General features: G+C 39.8%; 1 protein-coding gene across 2 annotated transcripts in view; it reads right to left on the bottom strand.

Annotated features, from left to right (window-relative positions):
* The window catches only part of dhrsx (dehydrogenase/reductase (SDR family) X-linked), a 39,968-nt gene that overhangs the window by 12,346 nt on the left and 2,827 nt on the right, over nt 1-24,795 (bottom strand). Inside the window, exons 1-5 of one of the 2 annotated variants that reach the window (XM_043235386.1) lie at nt 22,315-22,468; nt 15,714-15,821; nt 14,480-14,548; nt 3,688-3,789; nt 175-382 (exon numbers count right to left, since the gene is read on the bottom strand). In XM_043235386.1, the coding sequence (XP_043091321.1) occupies nt 175-382; nt 3,688-3,789; nt 14,480-14,548; nt 15,714-15,821; nt 22,315-22,417 (590 nt within the window). In that variant the 5' untranslated portion in view covers nt 22,418-22,468. Of the gene's footprint in view, nt 1-174; nt 383-3,687; nt 3,790-14,479; nt 14,549-15,713; nt 15,822-22,314; nt 22,469-24,795 lie in introns of those variants that run through there. The other variant, XM_043235391.1, reaches the window with a different exon arrangement.

The following is a 24,795-nucleotide window of genomic DNA, read 5'->3' as shown; positions in this document are numbered from 1 at the left end:
CACTACATGTAACACTATATATATTCAGCAGTGACCTTGTGCACAACGGAATATATACATTTTTAAATATAAGTATGAAGATTAAATCTTTGTCTTTCAGCTTGTCCTTTCCATTCACAAAAAGGCTTGAGGCTAGAAGAACATCTGACTTATAATTCGAAAAAAGCTTCTAACCTTCCCTGCAAGTCATCCAGAGTTAATCTTCCTCCATAGTGGGTAGCTGAAGACATAATGACTATTCGGGAACATTGCCCGGGTTTGCCTGATTTCTTCAGCACATCCAGCAACAGGTTGGTCAACAGGAAATGGCCCAGGTAGTTTAGCCCAAAGTGTAGCTCAAATCCATCCTCTGTTCTCCTCTCCGGAACAAGCATAACGCCAGCTGCAGACATAAAGGAACGTCACTGCTGATATATTATGAACAGACAGAATATGCAGGCCACCAGGAAGATTCCTACTAGGCCTGATCAAGTATTCACACCTCGAAAATGGCTCATGAGTCACTTCTGAGTCACTCTTTCCTTTGGTTTGAAAAGCGACGAACTTCACACACTCGGAGAACATCTTACTGCATGCAGCGCTCTGAATACTGTGGATTAGGTATTGCTGGTTTATTGATTTGTGTCTTTTTAAATGGCTTTTGGCACACACAGAAGGATATCAGAGATGTCTTCACATGAAACCGAACTAGCGAATCACCATTTCCTAAACTAACGTTCTTAATGTGTCTCTTTCTGCCTAATTCATGGTCTCGCCGACAAGAAGTCATGTTTTCGATGAAAAGATGCGAAGAACATCACGTGTCACATTCAGACTTAAAAAAATATCCCTCTACAGAAATGCATTTCTATGTCTTTAAAAGGAGCGCCACAAGATAATTAAAGTTGGTGGATCCCAATATTAAATGGATGTAATCTAGTTTAAAACCCTGACCGAGACTGAGCACCAGCATTCATGCGGGAATAAGCTTGTGCTCTTGAAAACATGTTTCATCATTATTTTGCTCTTAACAGAATTACAGCTCAGTTTGCAGGAGAAAACGGTAATCAGGATTATAAAAATGTCCTCAGCATATTAAATCAACATGAAACAATATGTTTTCTTTAATTAAACTCGTGCTGGAAAGTAGGGCTGGGCAATATGCCAAAAAATTATCATGATATTTCTTTCCACATCATACATAGTGATATTTATCACAATATTCATTTACCATAATAGAGAAGGAAATGCTTCCCAAATGTTTGGTAGGCACAAAAATTTTTGTTTGTTCCCAATCAAACTCCTTTTTTTTGAAATCCTTTTTGTGTTTTTCTAGATTCTAGTTTCTGTGTTTTATTATTTAATACAACTCCTCATCAAAAATGGTGTTGAATGAAATACGGTAACTTATTAAATCTTTAAAAATGTGATCAAATTTAAAAAATTATTACTTTACAACAAAGCACAGACTTTTTATGTTTTGTCAGTTCTGCAAAACTGTAGCAATTAAAGGGAGTGAAAAAAACTAAACAAATCATAATATTCCCATTAGTTTAGAGAATGTTATTACACAGCTCTCTGGTATACATGATTCTGATTGATCAGACATCGACTTCAAAGTACTAGCAGCATCGAAAGTCAAAGGTGTTGCCTCCTCACAAAATTAACTGTATATCAGCAGGTATCTACAGTTTATATTTGTCTTTCAAAAGAAATGTAAACAAGGATATACAAGATATACATAGATGTAACAAATGTAAACAAAGTAGTACTCTCTTACCATTTTGAAAATCAATTATGTTGATATCTTTCTTCATTTTACGCACCTCATATTGTTATGAAAATATTTGTGTATTGGAAGGCTTTGGTAAGACAACATCAATTTAGAACAGTCTGCGCTGTCTTGACTTGCTCATTTTCATAACTTTGGCTTTAATTCTCGACTCATTCACTAAACAGAACAACCAATCAGAGTCCTTGCACTCACCGATGGCCCTAACGCTCATTCAACATGTTTAACCGGGCAAACTGCCATCAACATGAGCTCGAGGTGAGCCGATGTGTGTAAAACTCGTCTGATGGACACTAGATGGTGGTCCAACATTGGTCAACGGTCAACATTGGTGTGTCCCAGTCTTTATATAAGGGATAATGTACATCCAGCAGTTTGTTATCGCAGAATAAAGCCCGACAGGCTTATCAGCTGTTGTATAAGACTGAAGTTCAAACTAGATGGACAACTAAATGAGACTGTGCAGTCATAGCATGTATTACACAAAAAAGTTTGAATATTTTATTAGCCAAAAAGACGAAAAAAAAATTTCCCATTGGGTAAACGGTGCTGACTGCAGGTAGCTACTCAGATGAGTCTGTGCTATTAGTTTTAACGGTTAATTTGGCAATAACAAACCTTGGAACGAGGTGACTGACCAATCAGAATTGAGTATTCCACAAATCCATGTAATAATACCAGACAGCAAGTGGTGCCATTAGCAATGCCAAATAATACCATTGATTGGTATTTGAGGTTTATAAAATATTTCAACTTGACTCAGTAATTTGTATCTAATTATTTACTTGTGGGAAGTAGCCCCGTATTAAGTGGTATAATCTACATCCAGCCAGTTATCGCAGAATAAACCCCTTTAGGGTGATGCAATACTGTACCTAAGGTAATATATTTCTGTCATAATTTCTTTAAGTTAAACCCCCCTCTTTTAACGAGTTGTCGTGAAGATCTTTGAGTTTTGGTTAATATTGGATGGCAGTTTTTCCAGAGCAAAAATGTCCAAAAGCTTATCATCTTAGCAATTTTACCACAAACCCAATATGTTACAGTTTATTGCCCAAACCTACTGGAAAGTTAAAACTAATGCATCCTAATGTTATTGATCCATGATTGCAGGACCTCTGAAGAGACAATCAATGTCCCCTGACTCTCCCTCAGACACATGCAGTGTCCTGTCCAGGCAGGGCACTAGAGGGGTCAACAGTTGACCTTTCTGCATCATTAGACCCTCGATGGGGTGGCACACATGCATTTACCCATCAACCGGCATCGGAGGGGAGGGGGGTGTGCCACAGAGAACAAACGTGAAAAGGGGAGCGTGAATTATTAATTCTCTCTGTTAGGGAGAGGACAGTGTGTGACTGCTCCTGTCATTTTGAGACATTCCCTGGGGCAGGCTTCTAAATAAAAGTCACTCAGTTAAAACAAACAACCCCTAAGGCCCTCAGGACACAGACCAGACATGTCCAACAGAGCGAGCTTAGAAGGACGCAAGAGATTTCAGGTTGAGAGACAAGATGTACGGCTCTTAAAAACGATAAATAGCTAACACTTCACAGTAAGGTTCAATTTGTTAACATGAATATATTAAGCATGGCAAAATAACAACGAGAGGCAATTTTGTGACATTTATTAATCTAGGTTAAATGTAAAAACGAATACTATTATTCATTGCGATTTCATGTTTGTACATTGTGCATATTCATATATAAATGGAAAATGTTATAACGTCTATATGAGCGTAAAAAATGCTGCAAAAAGCAGTGCATCTTCAGAATTGATTTACTGTTAAAAACAGTAATGCTTTCATTAAATAACAACGTTAGACACTGCAAATATGACATCATTTCAACTATTTCAGCAAAACTGCTGAGAAACGGAGAAACAGAGAAACTCGAGAAATTAAGGAATTTACATACCATTATTGATGAGGACGTGAAGTGGCAAACCTTTGGCTTTATATCTCTGGACAAAGTGCTGCACAGATGTCAAAGAGGCCAAATCCAGGTACATGAACTCCACTGAAAGCAAGAGATTACAAAATCAGTACTAAATACTATAATAAGAACACATGCTGAAAATGAATTTAGGCAATTAAAAAGTAGGCTTTACGTTAAAAAAATCTGACTTGCAATTATGCATCCTGTTTGCTATTAATGCAAAATCAGGATTTGAATTAGAATTTAAAAGGAATTCTCAATTCAATTCCAATATGTCACATAACCCTGTTAAGCACACAATGAATTGCTCAAGGACGACACAAAAGCATGCAAATGACAGTAATACTGAATCATCCGATAAAATGAAGCATCTGTGAAAGGTCTTCCTTTGACCAGATGAACAGGTCTTTTCAGGATATAAATCGGTTCACAAGCTTACATTATAACAGCAAAACAGTATTCAATATTGCAACAGAATTGCTACGCAACAAAGATGACATATAGTGAATGCACAGTATATTTTCATAAGCGGCTCATAACAGTCAAAGCATTCGCCCTCCTCAAATAAAACAAGTAAACACAGCTTGTCAGCTTGTTTTACAGGGCTTGGTTTTAAACAGTAGTTGCAGGCTAAATGTCTGTTGATTCATCCAGCATTCTCATGCTGTAGTTCATTTAATAACCTTATTCTGGTCTGTACATCAAAGCACATATCCAATTAGCCTCATTTCACAGCATGCAAATTATTCCACTCGCTAACGCTCAAGTAAAGTCAAAAGGACATTTCTTCCATCATCCCAAATGACCTATCAGTGTTTCATCGATCGGTTCTTTTTAAATTAACTAAATCTTTCGAAAAATACGCTCCAAGATAGAAAACTACCAACAAAACAATATTCACCAGGTAGTATAGTTTCATTTGAAGGATACTGTTGACTATATATTAATATAGAGCACATTTGAAAAATGTGTTATTATACGTATTGTAATTTAGTTAATAATCTTGAAGAGTGTTAAACCATGTACGCAACACTAATAAACATTATGCTTTAATTTGAATGAACGGACCATGTATGGATCTGGCTTGGTCTCTAAAGCCTAATCTGAATAATATGAGAGGTTTTTATATCTCTATTTAAAGGGGGTCACAATCCCAATTGTGGAAACAGAAGCTGGAGTTTTGCCCACTCATCCCTTCTGTTCTTGTTCTCCATCAACTTTAATTAGGCTTATCATTCATTCAGTCTGACGGGACTAACCTTTGAGCTAATAATGGCTCCCAAGTGAGAATTAGACCATTACATGCCTACCGGGGTGGACAGCAAGAAACGTACACAGGAGGCCCATAAAAGAGCAGTGATACTTCAAGGATGTCTTTTAAATGAAATGTTTAGCGGAACTGTTGATGCTTGTCAGAACATGCCCAAGTATGGCTAGAAATTTGACGTGTGGAAACCCAAGCTTTTAAAACTGCAGCATCTGCAAGTTGCTCTAATGTGAATCAGAATGCTATTGTGTTTACCTCAATAAGCCCTTTGGGCTTTCAGCTTATGAAAATGAGACACTACATTAAAATATTCCAGTCATATGCACATCACTGCTTCAATCAGTTTTAGTTGTCATGTTATGCAAATCCTGGTATTTTGTTCATTTTTTTCCCTCCCAGCATAATAGTGAGGCGAGGCAAGGTCAATATGACAAAACGTTCACCTTTGCTATCGCATCAAAACAGAGTCATCAAGATTTAGAGGTGGCCCACGATGGCAGACGTGTGCAAAAATTGTAAAAATGCGGTGATGTTCTTAAAATGATTGTTACCCCAATTACATTATTACATTCAGGATTGTCAATTTATGATTTAATTCGTTTGTAAAAACAATTAATGAATTCCAGCTGAAACTCCTTTAAATGAATTAAACAAGGCTTTTTAACGTAAAGTAATTAGTTTGAATAAATCGGTTTTGTATGAACCTAATTCAAATAAATTTTCAATTAATGGATTTTGCTACCATACACGCTTCATATCAGACCATGTTCACTACCTTTACCACTCTACTTCAACAAAATACTACACTTTTTGGCCAGTTTTATACTACTGAGTAATAGAGTTGTATATTAAACTATTAGTTTATTCAAAAATGAAAACTGTCATGTACTAACATGACATTTACCATATTTGATGTTTTATATTTGCATTGCTCAGTTCACTTAAACATTTCACCATTGTGCTGCACAAAAAAAATGACCCAACACACATAAACTCAAGGCTCTTTAGACTAGAAATCAGTAAAATAAATGTAAGCATTTAAAACAGAAATATACTATAGAAGGAACTTAGAAAATAATTAATAAAAAAAATACAAATAAATAATCAATAAATCAATCAATTTCTAATGTCTCTGTGTCTTTATCAATGTAACCAGTCACTGCAAAAATGTATCTATATAAAATAAAGTTAGTTAATAGAACCTAGAACTTTGCTAGATTGTATTATTCAATTTAACAGAAAGTAATGAAGTTAATTGCTTTATGAATACCTCTCTGATCCTCAAGGTGTCTCCATTTCTGAAATTTACTGTGATAAACACCAGCACTCCCTTAAGGTTTATAGCCCATCTCTGGCTGATTGAAATTGGTTGTATGGATAAAAAAAAAAATCCCCTTTGGGCCCCTTACAGTGCTCTTGACCTGAATGCTATCAATCCATGAGATCAGCCCAGAATAAAATAATGAATGGAAGAAGGAGAATGGGATGGCATTCCAGGGATGAGAAAACCAGGTGCAATGAACAGAGATTGGGATGGCAGCACAGGCGTACTGGAAACAGCTGATAATAGGCCCATGCTGCATCAGATCTATGTATTATACAAACAGAAAAATATTGTCTGTCTGGCCCTCCCATTAAGACGTGCAATTACATACTATTTCAGTGGTGACTTAGAAGCAAAGCTCTCATACTAGTGATAAAACGTGAGTGTCTATTCCTTTCAACCCTTTGGCACAGCGTGCACCTTTCCAGTGCTGAGTACTCAACCGCATAATTAAACTAATTATAGTTACACAATTACAGCAATTACCCACTACATTACATTAATCGTCTGATGCTACCCCAGTTTAGAGTGTGAAATGCCATTCTGACCGGCAACCCTTCATTACAAAAACCACTCATTCATCCCCAAATAACAGAATGTTCTTAGACAGCTTATCAAGCTCAAAAGTAACAACCTATGATAGACCAGTTTCACTCATGACTAGGTTAAAGTGCTCCCTTTTCTGTTTTCGAAATATTGATCTTTTCTGCGTTATTGATTCTTAGGGACTTAATGACTCATTCATGAAGACATTTGTTTTGTTCCATGTTTTTATAAAATCAATAGATCAGTGGAAAAGTACGAAATTACAGAATTACCCAATCATTTCATGTGCCCCCGCCCCCCGATTCCTTTTTTTTTCCAATCAATACAAGCAAACTGACAGCCCCTTTTTTGATCATCTTTTTCACTTTTGATTTGTCAAAATATTACTTTAAATATGAAACGCATAGCAATTCTAGCCATATTCTACACTTGTTTCATGAGAATGCTATAAAAGCCATCGACTCCTAGTTTCACCTTTCACACAAATTAAATGATTTGAATTTATGACAAGAGTATTAAACAGAGGGGATATAAACAGGAAGAATGATGTCTCTCTATGGTGACATTGTGTATCATGACTCATAGAAATGAAAGGGCAGGGGGTGAGATACAGCTGAGTGTGTATGAGTCTGTATGTGTGATATATCAGGACATGCTCATGGGGCAGAACCCTAATGATGTATTATGCCCTCCCTTAGGTTTCTCTCTCTCTGTGTTGTGCATATATAAGAGGCAGTTTATGGTGTGAGGCAAAAGAGATGACTAAAGCCTGCGTATTGTCTTGAAAAAGCTACTGTTTTTCCGGCTTCAGGCCATTTCCATTACAATACTGTCAACAAGGATCTATTAAGCACGCACTTCTTAGGGTGTTTTTACATTTGGTTAGATTCAGCGCTCAAAGGACGGTTGGTTTAAACTGATATGTGAAGTATGTGCATTGCCAACATAAAGTGTACATTGGGCCTCATTCGTTAAACATGAGAAAATTCCCAAAAACTCTCCTTGAGATTCACAAATGCATTGTAAAAAATGTATTTAATTGTTAGAAAAGTGTATGTTAATGATTTCCAAAAATTAGAAACTAGGTCACAAGTGCATGGTCATTCACATTTAGGCAACTATACACGTTTCGTGTCCAGGACCGCAGTGGAATCTTCTGGACTCCCTTCTCAGGTTTGGCTCCAGTTAACCTAGCTGAAAAAAAAAGCTAGACGCTCTTATGAAAACGGCCAGCTATTTATACCTGGTCACTTAATGCGTTTTGCCTGTTCGGATAGCTATCCGATCGTGAAAAGACCAGGTGCAAATGCCCTCTGAAACACAATCGAGATATAAATCCTATCGCTCAAACCACTTCAGGAGGTGGTCTGACATTCCAGGTCTTTAGTCTGCATTCCAGACAAAACAGAACAAGTGTAAAATGCATCTGGTTGAAAATTTTACTTTGCCCAAAATGGTAAAATAGTGTAAGTGTAAGTGTTATAGACTTTATAACATTACTGTCAGATATGACTGTGTGAATGTTGAGCATCTCTTCAGCCAGACGTGCGAACTTCAGCAAATGAAAACAAGATGAAGATTCTTAACACACAATCATCTCTAAGTAGTGCTGATGCCACATGCTCTCCTTCTGCAGTCCGATAAAGTTAACGATTGATTTAAAAACAATTGCAGCGCATTTCAGAAACCCTCCACCTTCCCCAGCTCCACCTTTATAGATCTGCTACAGGGAGATTCATGTATGCTATATGTGGGTCATTTCATATATGTGCCGCTGCAGTATTTCTTAGACGCTCACAGAAGCATGTTGTGGATGTATTTGGCAGTAGCAGGAGCAGCGGCAGCGTAGCAGATCTATTCCACCATTACCAAACGCAGCAACACTGTCATGTGCATTACCACACCAATCCCTCAGAGGGCTGTCACGACAGAAATATGTTGCAATTTAGCTTTTAAAATATACATACGCTATCATTCAAAAGTCTTTCTGTCTATGGAAATGACTATATACAAACACGCCCTATTTTCCATTGTGCTTAATGAGAGACCACAGCCAACAATCGTGCAAGTTCTGTCCACATATTTCCGCTCCGTGTTTTTAATTCCAGATTTCCTCAAAGCCCTTCAGTTGGTGGCTGTTCTGGCATGATTGATCGCTGGCGTGTCTCTCGGAGCGCTGCTGGACAGAAAAAGCCTGCAGATGTTCTGTTCTGATTAAGAATCCGAGCCACAGTAATGAGCACAAGAGCCCATGAACAACTCATGAGTGCCGTTTTCTGATGGCACCGGAACAACAGGTCTGCCTTATAAGAGGTGAGTTAATCTGGGGATACGGCCCGCCACGGAATATACCCGTCTCATCCTTATTTGCTCTTCCTCTCATAATTTTTCAGTTTGGATGTGCCAAAGAGTGTGGTAATGAGGTAATCTTGGCACCAGAGGTACAGTGCCAGCTGGAGGACACAGTGACTGGCATACCGCCATTTTCAAGTACCAACAAAGACATTTCCCCCCTTCTCCATCTTCAAAGGCTGCCAGTAAATCAGACACGCACTCCTGAGAGAGGAAGACTGATAGAGAATAACTCCTGGGTAAGTGACAGCTCTGGCTGAGACGCAAGGTTTTGCCAGTCGGCTCGGTCTCCAACAGGTCTACGAAATGTAGATGGAAGATAGAGATTGGACAGTAAATCTTAGAAGGGATGATAAGATTTATCTCTCCATATCAAGTCAGGAAGTGACGGAGTAGATCAATAAAGGACAGAGATAAAGAAAGGAACTGGCTGTTTTTTTCCACTGATGTCATAATTGCAGTGTCACTGCTATTGTAATGATGCCGCAGAAGATAAAAATGTATGAGTGGCATATAATAAAAATGCAAAACAGATGATAGCACACAGTGACTTACACAAACACTATCAAGTGCTGTGTCTTTGACACCTTACAGATGTATGAGCCTCCTGTTTAGTGCATATGCACCCATGTCTCTATAATAACATTTTTTTACATGTTGTAAACAACTGTTGTGAACCTTTGACACACAATGTGTGTTTTGGGCATATGTTGGGGCGTCTGTCTAATTACATCAGTCGGTAGGGTGCCGTCACCCCTGCAACGAGCCCTCAACAAGCAGACATTTTACCAAACACTGACTCCACTGGTGAGGATCCAGAAGGTTCTGTGCAGGTTCTGACTGTGCAGACGTCTGCTGTTCACATCAGCTGCCAGCTGGCTGTCGACAGGTACCACAATAAACTCTCAACATGACCTACTGAGAATTACATTCAGGTTAATAGGAACTTTGCAATGAACAATTGAGTTTGAGTACATAATAAGACCAGCAATGAGAGTCAAAAACTGTGCTATTTTAGTGTTATTGAGATACTATTATGGCCTATATTTAAAATTTTCCCATTTTAATTTAGTGTTTGTTTTCTCATTAAATCGCTTTTTTTTGTTAAAACTCATTTTCAGAATTATTTGCTGTTGTTTACAAGAAATTTATTTATAACAATTATTCAGTAAGATAACATTAATTTATCAAAAATTACAGTAAAGGCATTTATAATGTAAAAATTAGTAAATGCCATTCTTTTTAACTTTCTATTTAAGAAAGAACACAACTACCATATTTCTATTGAAAAGTATAGAACGAGTAGAAACTTTCACTTAAACAAATAGTTCTTACTTCCATAGTTCACTTCCCAGTTCTGATTTGCATATTATTTTTTCCTGTTATACAAGACAATGGTAACAGCCTGGTTACAAACTTTCTTCAAAAATATTTTCTGTGTTTGGCAGAACAAAGAAATTCCTACTGGTTTGGAACAACTTGAGGGAGAGTAAATGACGGCACAATTTTCACTTTTGGGTGAACCATTCCTTTAAGTAGCTGCAACTATTAGTCTGAATGAGATTTTTCATTCATGAGCAATCAGGCATCTCATTCGTGAAAAAGAATCTGCTGGACAAATGCATGAAGGGGCATATATTGATTGCTCAATTTAGCATGCAAGTCACTGACAACAAGGACAGAGTAGAATCAGATGACAAGAATCGAATGACTCTGAAAGAAATATTCAAAAGATATAGTCACTGGTTGGAAATCTAAATTTCCACCACAAGTGGTCAGATTAACAAACCACAATGAGAGCAATGTCATCCAAACGGAGAACATTTTGAAATAGTTGCCAATCTAAGAAGTCACAAAATACAATATCCAATGATTGCTCAGCATGACTAACATCAAAAGACAATGGTCAAAAATAGATCCATGACAGAACAGCAAGGCAGAAACATTTCCTCACTAAGAAGTACATAAAAGTTTGCCTCATGTTTGCCAAGAAGCTCTTGGATGATCCTCAAGAACTTTATTACAGGCCCTGATATGTCTGGTGAAAACTTGCATTTGGCATTTCTTTGACAATGACCGGAAACCAAACAAATCCCATAGTGCACGAATGCAAAGTTGACAGACAGTATTAATAAAATAAGTCAACGTAATCATCTGGGTAATGTATACTATCCAAGCACCTTTGAAATACTTTTCATTAGGCACTAGTTATAATCTTAAATACCATTTAAAAGCGAATCGTGATGAGGAAGAGATATTTAAACGTACATTTTATGGCCATACAATATGTATATCACATTTCAGCAGATCATGGTCGAACTGATACAGTAAACCCTGAAAGTGCGTGTCGTTACGGCAGACTCTATGACCACATCTAACATCTGACACAGACGCTTTCTGAAAACCGCTACAAAGGCCTCGTCACTCACAAATCACACCGCAGATCCGGAGCTGCAGCAGCTGCGTGGAGAAATAAGACAAGCAGAGGATGGGTGGAAAACAGCCTTGGGAACATAACTGTCCGCCCATCCAGAGTGACTGAATCCATAACGCGTTGACAGGGTGTATTGCCGCCTGCCATGGCTCAGCTCTGCACGTCTGCCTTGTGTTGTCAGGGCAAGAGAGAGGAGAGCGGATCAGCGTGGGACGAGTGTGTCTGCCAGCAGCGCTCTGCCCTGAATCAGTCACTCAGCGCTATCTGTCTAAGACGGACACTATCTCTGGAGCCGCAGAGTAAAGGGTCAGCGTGACCCCATGATGAGCTTGGCCGGTGCCATTTTGGGTGGTTCAGTTCAGTTGAGCTTGGGTATTCAAAGTTATCGAAATTCATTTAGGGGCTAGACAGTAAACATTTTTCCCCTTTGGTGCCCGAGCTGAGATTGGTATACTAACGCTCAAAAGTTTGGGGTCAGTAAGAAAGGTCTTGTAATGCTCAAACTAAGGCTATATTTATTCTATTTGATAAAAATAACCGTCCAGTCTTCAGTTTCACATGATCCTTAATCATTTTAATAAAACTTGCTGTTCAAGTAATATTCGTTCATGTTATGCTGCATCATATTTCTGTGGATAATTTGATGCGTGTAGTAGTAATACTACTTTTTAAGATATGCTATAAATTATGTTATGGGCCAAATATGACATACGGTTGCAAAAGAAAAAGCAAAGCATTAGGCATGTTTATATTAAACCTGTTCTAACTAATGTTTCCACAACCACCACAAGTTATTCTCATTGGAAGTTGCTTGAAGCAACTATTCTATGACACGGATATTGCATACCGTTATTACATATGAAACTGCTATATCTCACTTTTGTCGTTTTTCTCTATAGTACCATGGAATTTGGAATTTTCTGCATGATCTACCTGAACGCCCCAAAAAGGCATGCCTTAAAGCAGGCGGGAATTTGCACTGCTCTTATAGATTGTGCTGGTCATTATGGAAATAAGATGTTGCATCTGTGTTCTTTGATGTGCATCTTGTCAGTAAATCATCTGTAGAAATTTCCTCTCTATCAGTGCTTTTTGCCCTAGTAAATCTAGTCCATAGCATAATATTCAGAATTTTTGTGCAAATAATAAGGTTTCTTAATCAAAACTGTGGCTAGGCTCTATTTTAAAGTCACTTGACTCCTAATGTTTATTTCAACTTGAGACTGCAGCAATTACAGATAATCAGCATAAACAGATATGTTTTGCAGAAATGTAGTTGGAGCATGGGTAACAACTTTGACTTTGATCTGGAAAACTGTACCGTGTTTTTTTTTTTTTTTTTTGGAATATAACTAACATTAAAATGACTGTGAAGCACTGACTCAATTTTATTAATGTAACGGTGCCTATAACTTCACACTCATAGCAGCAAGATGAACAAAACTATTACTCAGATTTTTAATACATTATGCATGTGCAGCGAGCAATACAATAACAATTCAAACTAACGCTGCAAGTTAATGAAATACAAAGCATATGTTGTCGTTAACGGTGACAAATTTAAACTGCTGTACCAATAATCGCAATCTTGATTACTTTTCAATTAATTGTGAATCCCTCTGTAAATTCATTCACTTCATTTGAGTTCAATTAAGTTTCATTTAGCTCGCTTTTTAATAATGCTGACATACAGCATGAGTCATGAAGACGCTTGTGTTGAAGCAACATACCTCTGGCAGCTTTAGTGTAATTTAGTGTTATTCAAATATAACCTAAGCCATTATAACCAAACATTTAAATGAGACATCTTTGACCCCATCAATTGGTTTTAAAGCCGCATCATTCTGGAACAGCAATATTTTCTAATAACCAGCACTGCAGCATTTAGACTGTCCAATTAAACAGCGGTAAACATCTTGAATAAGATGGCCGTTTGACTTTAAAGTTCCTTTACAGCAGTCTGAGCCCATTATAATTACATGTCTTATCTTTGTCAGCTCAGTCTATCTTGTTTTCCTAAAACACCTCCTCCGTTTAACTGGATGTGATGTCTAACCCTCATTAGGTGATTGTAGCCATATAAAGAGCGATCATGTGTCATTATTAGACCGGCTTAGAGAAGTACAGTGACAGATCGTGCTGAGCAAAAGCCTCAGACGCATACACGCACACAAACAGACCTCCAGCCAGGCCTTTGCTTGTTTTGAAAGACTCATTTCTTGTTAGCACATCCGTCATCTTCGCCGCATCATTTTTTTTCCCCCCTCTGAACCAAGACCGATTTCAAAACTGGTATTTAAGGTTATGGTTTTAGACAAACTGACCCTAGATGAGGGCAGAAGGACAGCTTCCCTGCAGTGCATTATTTCTCAAGTTCAATAGCACTATGATGAAAGCTAGAAGTGAAAACCGACGGGCCTGTTCTCGGCTAGCAGTTAAAAATCCACGTGGGGGAGGGGTAGATACCGTAGGGAAGTGAGCGCGTCTTCATCCGAACTGCGGCTCTCAATATCCCATCTGCATTACAATGAGGTTATGGTTCTTCAGCGAACACAATCATCAAACATCTCTCTCTTGGTATTCTTCTGCTTGCTCTCACACATTCTTCCAGTAAACACACCAATCCAAACAAGGCAAGAAAAATGATCCTGTTTAGCTGCAAATTAAGCAGCATCAGGTCATTGAGGAGTAAATCATCACCTCAAGGAGACCGTAAAGGTCAGGAGCACCGATGGAGGAGGGTACATGATGCTGGGGAACTCAGCTTGCAGAGCTTTTCTTACGCAACCGACCACTTAAAAACCCCAGGCTCTTCAAAGACATTTAGCTTGAATTGAATGAATTTTACCTTTTCCCTGATTTAACTCTTTTCGAATCTTCTTCACTGCTTCAAGACCCTCCTGCTCCTCGTTCCCAGCTGAAGGAGAGAAAAGAAAAGAACCGAATTAAATGGTTAATTCACCTAACTTTGGATGAACTATTCCATTAAGTATACTAATTATTATCATTTACATCAAATGGCCAATGCATATGCAGTATATAAAAGCAAATCAGTAAAAACTAATAAATCTGCCGTCTTTATTTGCTCAAGGATTTGCATATATCAGATCGAGCATTAAAGGTATAGTTCATCAAAAAACTAAAATTCTGTTCACTTTTTTTAAGCTCATTCAGAGAAAATAAGTTGGGTTTTACCATTTTGGAATCTATTCAGCTGATCTCTGGGTCTGGTGATAGCACTTTTAGCATAGCTTAGCATATATCAATGAATCCAATTAGACCACGAGCATCGCGTTCAAAAATGACCAAAGAGTTTCAAAGTAATATTCAATATAATGATGCAAATTCGAACAAAATCGGCCCAAAACAAAGTTCGTTTGAGTTAGTTTTGGCAGTTCGAATCAACTCACCGAACAAACTTTTTGGGTTCATTTTAGCTCCTAAAAAACACTCACTCAACATATTACTGCTTTAAGTCTCAATATAAGTCATGTAATTAATGCACAACTTTAGGAGTAGATGACGTACAAAAATATACCTTTGAGGATAAGCTCCTTCCCCAGTAATAAATTTTTTTTTTTTGACAGTTCATCAACAAAAAAAAGCAATGATTTACCTCAGGTTTCAAGCAGCAATTGCACAACAGTTTTAGCACAGACTTTTACCAACAGGCTTTAATGAAAAAAAAAAGTGCATATAAAATTCTGTCAAGATCACTTCCTACACATGCAGTACCCTATGAAACCTGTCCTGAGTTTGAATGAACACGTTGGGAGAGATACTCTTGCATAAGCCCTTCTTATTGCCTTTTATGTGACGCCATATTTCAGGAGAGAGCTCTTACTGATAATGCGCACCGACAGCAAAAGAAAAAAAAAAAAAGGGGAGAAACATTGGGATGGTGCTCCGTTAGCACCAGTCATACTTATAACTGACTGTTTGGAATGGAAAATATTTGTAAATCAAATCAATGAGAAGTAGAAGAAAACCAAACAGGAGGCTGAACTGAGCCGGAGTCGAGACAGCAATGGAAATGGCTTTGGTGCAATAATTTATAAATCAGGTAGGAGATGATACTATACCGATGACCACATGCATGTCCAGGCTGACCAGATGTCTGGAAATCTCATATCCCATTCCTCTGGTTCCCCCTGTAACTATGGCAACCTTTCCATTCTGCTTGGGCAAATCTGGGCAAGACAGGAAACAAGAAAATTATGATTTTTTCTTTAACTGTGTAATATCTAAAAAAAGATGTTTTACGCTGTCATGGACTGTCTTTGTTTGGGACATATCCTGTCATCCTTCTGTGAGTATTCTTGAATGTGCCGTGGTCTCAGAGATCATTAAATGTAGAAACTGCATCCTACGCTCATGTACTAAGAACAGCATGACCTGCTTTTGTGATAAGCCTACTAATGATGCCATTCCTTCACACTCTTTTGCTTTTATCTGTATTTATCATTATTAACAACAATAATGGAAAAACACGTGCAATTGCGCATTTTTAAACATAAATTATGCCAATCATCACTGATAAGCAACGTTACTTTTTTTTTGTTTTAATTGCAAAGCTTACATTTCTTTACAACAGCATAGTCCAATAAACAAACAAATCTTAAAATCTGTGTTTCTCAATCATCTTTTTTTTTTCTTTGTTTCTTCTATAGCTAATCCTGTCAGGCTTCAGAAGATTTAAATATTTCTGATACAAAAGACCATTGTGAGGATGGATTTGAGTCTAATCCTTTTGCTTTGCGCTGGGACATGGTTGCCCTTTAACAGTGATTTAAATTTAAATAAAGAGCCGTCTAAAATTGCAACAGAACAATCTTGAGTAGAAACATGTGATTAGTTCACTCAATCTACAGCAGCAATCTAAACTATACTTTGCTATAAATTTAATTAAATATTCCTTAAAGGAATAATTCACCCAAAATCAAAATTCTGTCATCATTTACTCACCTTCAAGTAACTCCAAACCTGTATGTATTCCTTTGTTCTGCCGAAAAAAAGTTTCTAAGCAAGCTGTTTTGGTCATAATGACATAATTTTCATTTTCAGGTGAACTATTTCTTTAATAAATTATATATTTATGTAAACTATAATTTAAAGCCAGCATTTCAGCAAGAGGCAAATGAAATTATGAGACATTTAAAACAAATGCATTATAAATACATTAATTATTATATAAACTATTTAAGTTAACATCGACTTATGACCCATATTATGTAATTATTTCAATTATAACATTTTATTATTTTTTTAAATAAAAAAAAATTAGACCTCAACTTTTGACTAAATAGGTCAAAGGTTACACTCAGTTATGTTATGGGAAACATGTTTAAAAATGTTTAAACCATTTTTTTATTTGTTTTTTCTGCATAAATCACAGCAAAATTAGGATTCATAATATACAAGCTCACGAGCTGTTTCGTTTTCATTTTTCTTCTGCAATTGGGTCTGCTTGTCTGCTCTGACAGTACGGACTGACCTACATGGACCCAGCGGAAGAAGACTACGTCCGTACCGCTCTGGCCCACCAGGGGGCTATGATTGGTCATCATGCCAATCAACTTTCAACTACCTCTCAGGAGGTTGACTCCCTCACCTCTCAACTGGCTCATTTAAGCAGCCAGGTTAAAGATCTTCAGCAGGAGGTCCGAGTCTCATCCCACAGTCATTCCAACCCAGAACCACATGCCAACAATCCTCCTCCCTATGACGGGGACCCGAACTCTTGCCAAGCCTTTCTCTCCCAATGTTCTCTGGTGTTTGCACTTCAGCCAAGTCGTTATGCCTCTGAACAAACCAAGGTGGCCTACGTCATCACGCTTCTCACCGGCAAGGCTCGAGCGTGGGGGACAGCTGTGTGGGATGCTCAGTCACCTGTATGCTCCAGTTTTGTGGGCTTCAGCACAGAGATGAAGAAGTTGTTTGACCGTTCCGTCAGGGGAGATGAGCGGCTGCCAAACTGGTTCGACTTCGTCAGAGAGATCAGACTGTCACAGAATACCTCATTCAGTTCAAAACACTGTCCGCCGAGTGCAAGTGGGATGAGGGTGCGCTGCGGGCCTTGTTTCGGGAGGGGCTGGATCCTCAGATCCAGGATGAGATGGCGGCTCAGGAGACCCCGGCAGATCTGGAGGAGGTGATCAGCTTAGCCTTACGCATCGAGGCCCGGATCCGTCTTCGTCGAAAGCATCTCTTTCCTCGGTCAGCGTGGGACTTCACCAAGGGTCCCAGAGCATTGAGTGTTCCCCATCCCTGTCTTCCAGTGATCCTGAGCCAATGCAATTGGGTCGAAGTCTCCACCTCACGGCTCAGGAGAAACAAAATCGTCTGGCTCAGGGATTGTGTTTGTACTGTGGCAACTCTGGACATCGGGTTTCTAGGTGCCCTTTAAAGCCAAGGCCCACTAGAATACCAGGGGCGTCCTGGTGGGTTCATCTCCCATGCCCTCTCCTATTCCCGTGCCCTCCTTCCCTGCGGTAATAACCTGTCTAGGAACCCCTCACAGCTGCGAGGCTCTGGTTGACTCGGGGCCGAGGCCAACTTCCTCGATGTCCAGACTGCTAGAAGTTGGGGCATCCCAGCCGTTCCTCTCACCTCCCTGTTCGGTCTGGGGCTTGTCTGGCCAAAGACTTTCCACCATCACGCATTCCACTCCCTGTGTAAGTCTTGTCGTGTCGGGCAATCACTGTGAGAACATTGTGCTGCTTCTCCTGGACTCCCAACAGGCTCGTCTTGTTTTTGGGGCATCCATGGTTGAAGCAGCATAGTCCTCACATTGATTGGTCCCATAATTTAATTTTGTCTTGGAACAAGTCTTGTTATGTGTCTTGTTTGGGTGCTGCTTCTCCTGTCTCTGTGTCTCCCTCTCATCAGGATCAGGAGGTGGATGTCTCTGGCGTTCCGGTGGAGTACCGTGATCTGTGTCGGGTGTTCAGCAAGTCCCGAGCTCTATCCCTTCCTCCCCACCGACCCTACGACTGTGCTATTGACCTTCTCCCGGGCACTTCTCCACCCAGGGGCGTTTATTCTCCCTGTCTGCTCCTGAACGAGAGGCTATGGACACTTATATCCAGGAATCCCTCCGTAATGGGCTCATTCGCCACTCCTCATCTCCCGCGGGTGCTGGTTTCTTCTTTGTTAAAAAGAAGGATGGTTCTCTGCGTCCCTGTATTGATTACAGGGGACTCAATGACATCACTGTCAAGAATAGGTACCCCTTACCCTTGATGTCTTCTGCTTTTGAGCTCTTGCAGGGAGCTAAGGTCTTCACCAAGTTAGACCTCCGCAATGCCTACCACTTAGTCAGGATCCGGGAGGGGTGATGAGTGGAAGACAGCATTCAACACTCCTCGGGACACTATGAATATCAGGTCCTTCCGTTTGGTCTCACTGAGCGCTCCTGCTGTCTTCAGAACATGGTTAACAGTGTGTTGGGAGACATGATTAACCGTTTTGTCTTTGTGTACCTTGATGATATTCTCATCTTCTCCCCCTCTCTCCAGGTACACACCCACCACGTTCGCCTTGTTCTCCAACGTTTGTTAGAGAATCAGCTCTTTGTCAAAGCGGAGAAGTGTGAGTTCCACGCCAGTCGGTCTCATTCCTTGGGTTCATTGTTTCGGAAGGGAGGTGAAACCGGACCCTGTCAAGGTTAAGGCAGTCGCCGAATGGCGGTCCCGACTCTAGAAAGGCTCTGCAGCGATTCCTGGGATTCGCCAACTTTATCGGCGGTTTGTCAGGAATTATGGCCAGGTGGCTGCACCCTTAACTGCGCTCACCTCCACTAAGTCTCCTTTCGTATGGAATTCACGGGCTCAGGAGGCCTTTGATAAGCTTAAGTCCCGGTTTATCTCTGCTCCTGTTCTCTCTGTTCCAGATCCAAGAGACAATTCATTGTTGAGGTTGGCGCATCTGATGTCGAGTCGGCGCTGTCTTGTCCCAACGCTCCTCCCAGGATGGGAAAGTACATCCCTGTGCTTTCTTTCGCACCGTCTGAACCCTGCTGAGCGGAATTATGACATCGGCAACAGGAGCTGCTGGCAGTCAGGTTGGCCTTGGGGAGTGGCGTCACTGGTTGGAGGGCCACTCAGCCTTTTTGGTCTGGACGGATCACAAGAATTTAGAATACATCCGTTCAGCCAAGAGGCTGAGTTCTCGGCAGGCTCGCTGGGCACTTTTCTTCAACCCGTTTCAGGTTCACCCTCTCGTGCCGCCCGGATCCAAGAATGTCAAGCCTGATGCCTTGTCTCGCCTTTTTGAGCCCCCGGGAGAAGCGGCTTCTGCCGACCCAATCCTCCCTCATGGGGTGGTTGTGGGGGCTCTTACTTGGCAGATCGAGAGACTTGTCAGCGAGGCCGGTCGAGGAGGGTTGTTCCTGTGGGGTGTCCAGCGGCTGGTTGTTTGTCCCTGAGCCCCTTCGCTCTGAAGTGCTCCAGTGGGGTCCACGACTCCAAGCTAACCTGTCACCCGGGAGTCAGGAGATCGTTGGCAGCCATCCGTCAACGATTTTGGTGGCCGTCTATAGGCCAGGATGTCAGGCAGTTTGTGTTGGCTTGCTCAGTCTGCGCCCAGACTAAGACCTCTAATCAGCCTCCGTCAGGTCTGTTATGTCCCTCCCCATCCCCACCCGTCCTTGGTCTCATATTGCCTTGGACTTTGTTACTGGTCTTCCCCCTTCTAAGGGCAACACCGCTATCCTTACGGTGGTGGATCGTTTCTCTAAATCGGTTCATTTCATTGCCCTCCCCAAGCTCCCCTCTGCCAAGGAGACCGCGCTACTGGTTATCGACCACGTTTTCCGGCTCCATGGGTTGCCTACAGACGTGGTTTCTGATCGGGGTCCCCAGTTTGTCTCCCGTTTTTGGCAAGAATTCTGTCGACAGATCGGGGCCACTCTGAGTCTGTCCTCAGGTTATCACCCTCAGTCTAATGGTCAATGCGGCGAGCCAACCAGGATCTTGAAAGAGCACTCCGCTGCCTGGCGCCGTAATCCTGCCTCCTGGAGTCAGCAGCTGTCCTGGGTAGAATACGCCCACAATACTCTACCAGTGGCATCCACAGGTATGTCACCCTTCGAATGTTCTGTTGGTTATCAACCTCCTTTGTTTCCCATCCAGGAACCCGACGCTGCGGTGCCGTCTGCCCTAGCCTTTGTCCGGAGGTGTCGTAACACCTGGAATAAGGCCAGGAGGGTCTTGGCCCAGACCTCTAGACAGCACCAAGGCAGCAGCTGACCGTCATCGGACTCCAGCCCCTCGCTACGTTTGTGGTCAGAAGGTATGGCTCTCCACCAGGACCTGCCTCTCAGGCGACTTCTCGCAAGCTGGCGCCCAGGTTCATAGGGCCATACCAGATCACCAAGGTTCTCAGTCCGGTGGTTGTTAGGCTCAAGTTACCTTCCTCCCTTGGTCGGGTACACCCTGTTTTTCATGTATCGAGGACTTTAACAGTGATTTAAATTTAAATAAAGAGCGTTCTAAAATTGCAACAGAACAATCTTGAGTAGAAACATGTGATTAGTTCACTCAATCTACAGCAGCAATCTAAACTATACTTTGCTATAAATTTAATTAAATATTCCTTAAAGGAATAATTCACACCCAAAATCAAAATTCTGTCATCATTTACTCACCTTCAAGTAACTCCAAACCTGTATGTATTCCTTTGTTCTGTTTGAAAAAAGTTTCTAAGCAAGCTGTTTTGGTCATAATGACATAATTTTCATTTTCAGGTGAACTATTTCTTTAATAAATTATATATTTATGTAAACTATAATTTAAAGCCAGCATTTCAGCAAGAGGCAAATGAAATTATGAGACATTTAAAACAAATGCATTATAAATACATTAATTATTATATAAACTATTTAAGTTAACATCGACTTATGACCCATATTATGTAATTATTTCAATTATAACATTTTATTATTTTTTTAAAAAAAAAAAATTAGACCTCAGCTTTTGACTAAATAGGTCAAAGGTTACACTCAGTTATGTTATGGGAAACATGTTTAAAAAATGTTTAAACCATTTTTTTATGTTTTTTCTGCATAAATCACAGCAAAATTAGGATTCATAATATACAAGCTCACGAGCTGTTTCAATGTCAGAAAGTATATCCAAACACACACACAATAGAAGTGAACAAGGTCTGATTATGTTATGCTGCCATGTAACTAATTATAGTTACACTTAATTTCGATAGTCCACTTTAGACATCACTTTGTAACTACATGTCAACTACTTTACATTCACTTGCAGCTAGAGGTCTACTAGCCATCGGAGCAGACCGTTAGGATAAGTTTAGGGTAAGTAGAATAAGTTCACAAATACTACAAAGCTTCTTACAGTCAGTATGTTGTTGACCGATCAAAATAAAGTGTTAGAAGATATTAAACGGACAAATACTAATACTGCAATGTAACGCCTAAAGCGGACTATCCAAATAAATATATATTTATAGGGAAAAAAATAAATAATAAACAAAACCGAATCGGAAAAGCATGAACGAGAGCAAATAAATGCAATGTTTTTTCGCGTGAACTGTCCCTTTAAGCGTATTTATTCGGAATGATTCAAAACAGCTCCTAACTACTGAATAACTGCCGTTTGACAATAAAACAAGCGCCCGTCAAATCACTACAAATCCGTGACCACAAAAACCTCTAACCTGGCAGGGTGAAGGATCTGTTGAAAAGCTGGTATAGAAGAACTTTGACGCCGTCTAAGTAGAGTCTGATGAACCCGAGGATACAAGGCAAAAGCCACCACATGTTTGAAGATGACAGCGAGTGTCTCAGTATTTACGCTCCGTGCTGAAGTACAGCAGGATGGTATCAGCTGTTTGTTCTATAGTTCCGCTTTCTGCGTCACTGTGGACACCTTAGAGAGACTGGGTGCAGATTTATGGGAGTAACCGCTACCGAGAGAGAAAAAAAATAAAGTAGCTGGTGAAGATTAGCAGCAAGCCTTTAAAGAAAAGTAAATAGTTCAGTCTACGGAACTATAGAAACGCATTTCCACCACGGAATAAAAAAAGCGATTGCGGCTTTAATCTTTAACAGTTCTGTTTTTTTTTTTTGTTTTTTTGTTTTCCCGAGAAGAGAAAAGTCAAAATTGTGAGCTATAGAATCAGAATAGCAAATTCATATAATTGATATATTCCCTCGAAACTGCGAGAAACAACTGTTAGATAAAATATTTTTTATTATTTTGGTCAAAACGAGTTTAATATAACCGCTTTAAAGGGATAGTTTAAAAAATAGTTTTTTTAAAAAAATAGTGTATGTGCAATAAAGTCGACAATATCTCCAATATTGAGTGGGCCTGTTACTTTTGAACACAAAATAATGTATTTTGATGAAGGTTACTAACGATGATGAATGTGGTTCCCACTGACTTAGATAGCATAGCGTAGCATAGCGTAGCATAAAAATATAAATAAATAAAAACTATGACGGTCAGTGGCTACCAGAAACTGTCTGGTTACCCATTCTTCAAAATATAAATATAACTTCAAAGTGATGATTTAAAATAGAGATTTTAGTGGCCAGTGCAGAGCTAATGCCCTATAATATAATTTCATTTATAAGAAATCTTTTCTTCTTCTTCTTCTTCACAATTTACTATTCACAAAATACGAATAAAATCACATTGTCAATTTTGATTTTATAATGTGCATAACTGGCTTGGTTGGATATAATTGTCAGCCGACACAGATTAAATTGTGATACTAATAAATCAAAACCTCTTTAAATTTACTTTAGATTCTTCTCTTAATAAGTAAAAACGCAGACACCGAGAACCCACCTACTTGAATGTTTCAGATGTCTCACTAAAACACCTGATTCAACTCATCAGCTTTTTAGCGCGTTAATAAACAAGATCTCTAAAACATTCTGGGAAAAGCGGAGCTGGGATATAGATGCGTCAGATGTTCTTGCGCCATTGAATTACACAACACAAGATGTGCTTTTGGAACCCTCTCAAATCTTTCTGCACAACATGGATCATCAAGTTTTACTTGTGGAGATGCCAGATCACCAGCTTAAGGTCTGCTGTCAATTACCAAGACAGTTCAAAATTCGTGTTCTTTTTTTGCGGTTCAAATCGTCGCTTGAATTGTTATGCTGACAATAATCTGCCCTGAAAATAGTTGTATTAGAGAAACGTATGTATGTGAATAACCTCGAATCTTCCACTATATATTCTCGACGCACACTGTTTTTTTTTTTTCTTTTAGGAGCAAACAGGCATTTATGTAGCCTACTGTCGTGTGCCATGAAAACCCCTCAGGAGAGAGAAACGCAAACCTGGAGCTCAGCTTTGGTGCAGTGACAGCAGGTTGTGGAGAATCCTTGATGTTTGACTAGCGCTATGTAAATAGACATTTTCTACCGCAAGTGCTCTCAGGCCTTATAAGTAGGGATTTTGTCTGTGAAAAGAGGCTGAATGTCTTAAATCGTGGAAACTGAGGACCAGACGATTTCTAATTTTGTGTTCGAATTTAAACTTAAACATTATCAAAATTCAGGTCTGAAAATTCAAGGGGGGGGAAGGAAAATGTTGAGACACGGTTAAAGAGGTGTGTCAAAACAACAACTTGGTTCTGCACTCAGGATTTGTCCTCAAAGGTTATATCAATGCCACTTATCAAAAACGAATAATTACGTGCCATTGTGACCCAAAGAGATTCGGCCTTGCTTCCTCTTCTTGTCTTTATCTTTTATAGCAGGCATGTTGCTTTATCCTTTCAGGGCCAGGGAGTGTGCTTCCCCTGAGCATGTTCTAACACTGACCTGAATCCCTACTCACACTCGTTCTTTCCAGAAGTGCTAAGCCTCCAGACAAACAAGCACTCACGCATAAACTCGATCTTCTCTCTCCCTCTTTTCCTCTTACTCTGGATGCTGGATAGCAAAACAGCTGTTGTATTTCCCCCTTCAGAGTTTGTTTGTATCTGCAGACTCCTTGTCAGAATGCATTCAGAACAACAGCACTTTTAACCTGGGAGCGCCAACCCTCCCCCATCTCTAACTCTACCGCTTCTTATTTTCTCTCTCTTTCTCTCTCTCTCTCCACTTCCACTGTTCCAAGAACGGTCGTGAAATTTGTTACATGGAGTGCAGCTGGCAGTCAGTGTGAAAATTCT

The sequence above is a fragment of the Puntigrus tetrazona genome, chromosome 1 (assembly GCF_018831695.1).
Source record: "Puntigrus tetrazona isolate hp1 chromosome 1, ASM1883169v1, whole genome shotgun sequence".
Lineage (NCBI taxonomy): Eukaryota > Metazoa > Chordata > Actinopteri > Cypriniformes > Cyprinidae > Puntigrus > Puntigrus tetrazona.
The sequence above is the reverse complement of the archived record's forward strand: the minus strand, read 5'-3'. Positions and strand labels throughout refer to the sequence as shown.